Source organism: Triticum dicoccoides, chromosome 2B, assembly GCF_002162155.2.
Source record: "Triticum dicoccoides isolate Atlit2015 ecotype Zavitan chromosome 2B, WEW_v2.0, whole genome shotgun sequence".
NCBI classification, from domain to species: domain Eukaryota; kingdom Viridiplantae; phylum Streptophyta; class Magnoliopsida; order Poales; family Poaceae; genus Triticum; species Triticum dicoccoides.
The window spans coordinates 116,810,888-116,815,841 of NC_041383.1; the positions used below are offsets into that span (position 1 = coordinate 116,810,888).

General features: G+C 47.8%; 1 protein-coding gene across 1 annotated transcript; it reads left to right on the plus strand.

The window, feature by feature from the left end:
- The first annotated feature begins 1,887 nt into the window (after positions 1-1,887).
- LOC119367308 (UDP-glucosyltransferase 29-like) lies at positions 1,888-3,313 on the plus strand. Its single transcript, XM_037632860.1, has one exon. The coding sequence runs from the start codon at positions 1,916-1,918 to the stop codon at positions 3,311-3,313; it is 1,398 nt and encodes a 465-aa protein (XP_037488757.1). The 5' UTR covers positions 1,888-1,915.
- The last annotated feature ends 1,641 nt before the right edge of the window (positions 3,314-4,954 follow it).

Here is a 4,954-nt window from a genome sequence, read left to right on the forward strand (position 1 = left end):
GTTCGGTATTTTTCATCTGAAAATAGATTCATGTACAGAGTAAGGGTCGTTAAATAATTTTTACGGTGGGAAACATGGAGGATCTATCATAGGAGGATTCCATCAGATTAGTTGGAAATTAGAATGCCGCTCAACCTAGCATTAAGGTTGGTTGAGCCTCATGCACTAGCACATTGGATTAGTTGGAAATCAGAATGTACGATTAATTATTAGAGAACTATACATGCAGATTACTCATGTGTGTCTCTGTACCATGATTGCATAAGAAACACGTTAATTATGTAAGAGACGATAGGAGTAATGACATCATAGCTGGTGTACTAATGTTTGAGACTATTAGTTACATGAATCTATACAGCTAAGAGAAGTTGCATGATCTATACTTCTATAATCGATGTTGCCATGTTGGAGAATGTCGCTCCCAGTTAATTTCTATAAATGTGCACTACAAGCTAAAGGTGTGCAATTTCTATTGGATTCCAATATAGAAATTTGGACAATATATAAGGATCAATACAAATCTTATTGCCTTCCTATAAATAGATCTTTCAAAGGACATGTTCTAATACATCAACCATACATTGTTTGTATAAATGGATTCATTTAGATTTATTTTGTTTCATGTCCATGAAAGTTCTCTCGTCTTTTGATGTGCATTTTCTGTAGGGACTTGCTTGGTGTGAAAATTATGTGCATGCTTAATAGCTAATCAATACCGGGAACCATGTTTTAGTGTTTATTCCTTAACGTTTCCAATATACTAATGTGCCTACCTTTCTACGTTGTTCTTAACTGAAGTTGATTGTTCATGCAGGCACGAATTGGACTAAGAAATGGTGACAGAGGAGGAGAAGACCATGCAAGTACGTATGTGCCAAAATTGATAGATTTAACTCTAGGTATTGACAGAGGAGGAGAAGACCATGTCTTGTTCAAGTGCCAAATCAGCATCGCAATGCGCTGACTCATGGATGGCATCCGTCCATGTTCATTATTGGATACTTTGATAACACGCAAGTGAATTTCCGATGCATGCATGAATGCATCACCTATGATAACTAATATATGTCTGGTACAATATTTGTCCATGTGTTGTAGATAATTTGTACACCGCAAGTCACCATAAGTCAATATGTGTAGTACAATAAAACGGAAGAAGTTAACTAAGAGGATCCATCAACAAGGGTCCTATAAGGTGATGTTGTTGGAAGGGGCAAAAAATCCACCATATTTTAAATGCATATATATGTGCAACAAATAATAATAGGCCCGTAGCAACGCAAGTACTCCCTCCGTTCCGAAATAATTGTCTTTCTAGCCATCTCAAATGGACTACAACATACGGATGTATGTAGACATGTTTTAGAGCGTAGATTCACTCATTTTGCTCCGTATGTAGTCACTTGTTGAAATCTCTAGAAAGACAATTATTTCGGAACGGAGGGAGTAGATAGAGAAGAACATGCTATGTAATGTAAATAGGAAACAAATTCGAACCAGGCCGCCAGCCACCTACTCTCGCGATGTCGTGCTTCGTGCCCCATCTTGATTCCTGACCTAAAGTCACGAACGTGATGGAAGAAGCCCGACACGCTCCTCGCGCCCCCGGCCGGCAACCCGTGGCCTAGGAAGCTAGGACGAGTGACTCCGCGCGCCACCCATGCTGACGCCGCAACTCCTGACCTCCGGGGAGCTTGCGCGCGGCGCTCGCTCACTGAGCTCTGTGCGGTGCCCATACGTCGTCGACGGTTAGCGCCCTCGCGGATCCAGACACGATCTCTCCATCCATAAATCCACGGCCCCCGCCGGCCGCAGATCACACCGCACGAAGAAGAATACAAGTCACGCACTGCATGCTTAGCTGCACTCTGCACCAGAAATCCAGAATCTCCTCCTAGCTAGCTCATTGATCGCCATGGCGCAGGCGGAGAGCGAGCGCATGCGCGTGGTCATGTTCCCGTGGCTGGCGCACGGCCACATCAGCCCGTACCTCGAGCTGGCCAAGCGCCTCGTCGCCAGCGCCTCCGACAACCACCTAAACGTCGTCGTCCACCTCCTCTCCACGCCGGTCAACCTCGCGTCGCTCGCACATCACCAGACGGACAGGATCAAGCTCGTTGAGCTCCACCTGCCGGTGCTCCCTGACCTCCCGCCCGTGCTGCACACCACCAAGGGCCTCCCGGCCCGCCTCATGCCGGTCCTCAAGCGCGCCTGCGACCTCGCCGCGGCACGCTTCGGCGCGCTCCTCGATGACCTCCGCCCGGACATCCTCGTCTACGACTTCATCCAGCCGTGGGCGCCGCTCGAGGCCGAGGCGCGCGGCGTGCCGGCTGTCCACTTCGCCACCTGCGGCGCCGCTGCGAAGGCGTTCTTTGCCCACTGCCTGAAGACGGACCGGCACCCCAGCGCCTTCCCGTTCGAGACCATCAGCCTCGGCGGCGTCGACGAGGATGCCAAGTACACGGCGATGCTCGCCGCCCACCAAGACAGCACCGCGCTGGTTCCCGAGCGCGACCGCGTACCGCTCAGCCTGGAGCGCTCGTCCGGGTTCGTGGCCATCAAGTCCTGCGCCGACATCGAGGGTAAGTACATGGACTATCTGTCGCAGCTCTTGGGCAAGGAGATCGTCCCCACCGGCCCGTTACTCGTCGACTCCGGTGGATCGGAGGAGGAGCACGATGGCGGCCGCATCATGCGGTGGCTGGACGGCAAGGAGCCGGGCACCGTGCTGCTCGTATCGTTCGGCAGTGAGTACTTCATGTCGGAGCGCCAGATGGCCCAGGTGGCTCGCGGGCTGGAGCTCAGTGGGGTCCCCTTCCTGTGGGTGGTTCGGTTTCCGAACGCAGAGGACGACGCCCGCGGCGCGGCGAGGTCCATGCCGCCGGGGTTCGCGCCGGCGCGCGGGCTGGTGGTGGAAGGGTGGGCGCCGCAGCGGCGCATCCTGTCGCACCCTTCCTGCGGCGCATTCCTGACCCACTGCGGGTGGAGCTCGGTGCTGGAGTCGATGGCGGCGGGGGTGCCTATGGTGGCGCTGCCGCTGCACATTGACCAGCCGCTGAACGCCAACCTCGCGCTGGAGGTGGGCGCAGCGGCCGCGCGCGTGAAGCAGGAGCAGTTCGGGGAGTTCCAGGCGGAGGAATTGGCGGAGGCAGTCCGCGTGGCCGTGACCGGGGAAGAAGGTCTGGCGGCGAGGCACCGTGCGAGGGAGCTGCGGGAGGTGGTGGCGCGGAACAACAGCGACGACCGGCAGATCGGGAGGCTGATCCAGAGGATGGCGCAGCTCTGTGGCAAGGGTCAGACCATGCCAAATTAGCAAAGCCCTGCCAAATTAGTGAGCTTTTAAAGGCCGGTCTATGGGTGTATCTACGTCCTATATAAAAATAATTTTTTATATAATTTTTTCTGTGAAGCTAGCACAACAGTCCTTGGCAATTTCAGACTTGCTCAAACACCAGAAGATGGCAGTACAATCAGAGTGTGGACTTTGTGGCTCTGAAGATTCCTGGCGGCATTCTTTGATGGTACGCCGCGTTTGGGCATTATAGGATATATGGTGGAGGTTATGATGCAGTGTAAAGAGCTACTCCCTCTGTTCCGAATTACTTGTCTTAGATTTGTATAGATACGGATGTATCTAGAATTAAAATGAGTCTAGATACATTCGTATCTAGACAAATCTAAGACAAGTAATTCGGAACGGAGGGAGTAGATGCAAAATGCTTCATTTTCTCATTGATGGAGTCTATACCGCATGAGGATTTCATCAAGATACTTGTAACACTATGGGAAAGGCTACCCATGAGCATGTATTTCAGGGGGCCATTTTGTCAGGAATTATCTAAGGGAGCTTCAGATTTGCAAACTCTTAAAGTAATATGCAGCTGTTCAAACACCTCTAAGACAATATCACAAGTGGATCCCGCCACCTGCAGAAACTGCAAAAATTCGTGTTGAGGGTGTCATGTCATGCGACGCAATGTAAGGGACTTACAACGCATTTTGCAGGGATTTCATTGGAAAATATCTAGGCTTTTTAGCGATAAAATGTCAATGTGTGACTGGCCAGCACCATTGGAGGTTTTAGCTTATCGACAAGCGCTCTCACTTGCTCTTGACTTATCACTTGCAGACATACAGATAGCTTCAGACTGTTAAGGTGTGATCAAAGATATCCAGGAAATATGGGTGGGCTACACTCTAGCATTATCAAGGAGAACAATCTTACGTCTCAGCAGCTCTCTCATTGTTCTTTCATCTTCGAAGGAAGAAAAACTAATCTTAAGGCACATAGGCTCGCTAAACATACTCTAGGCCTTTCTTTAGGACGCCATACGTGGCTCCTTAATCACCCGGATCTACTTGTATTTCTATGAACTTTTATAATTAATAAAGTGGAGTAAGTTTAGACTAAAAAAGCATCCTATATGAAAAGTTTCTCGGGAAAAAAAATCCGATATGAAAAAAGAGTTTCTCAAAGAAAGAATTATATGAAAAAATAGTAATTAAATAAGAAGTCAAAAATCTGAAAATATTTTTGAAATAAACTTGACCTTCCATTGTATTTGTGAATTTTTTCTAATAAACCCCTTTGACTTCTTTTAAAAATAATATTTTTTCAGCCAAAATAGTGTTAACAATGACCTACAATAGAAAATATTTTTTGTTTTTTGTTTTTGCCCTGAAGTCAGCGCTAGTTTTTTACTAGTGCAAATTTATATACTGGTGCAAAAGAAAGTCAAGTTTATTCTAAAAAAACTTCTAAATTATTTTGACTTCTTGTAATTATTAATTTTGCCATGCTCTTTAATATACTACATACAACTAGGAACCAATGAGTATTTAACACTTTTAACACTGTTTTTTTTTAGAATAAAGAAAAAGACAGTGGTGTAGCGGTTGCCGTTGCCCACAGACGCCTTTCCAAATCTCGGGATCTGTGGTCCATAAAAACAAG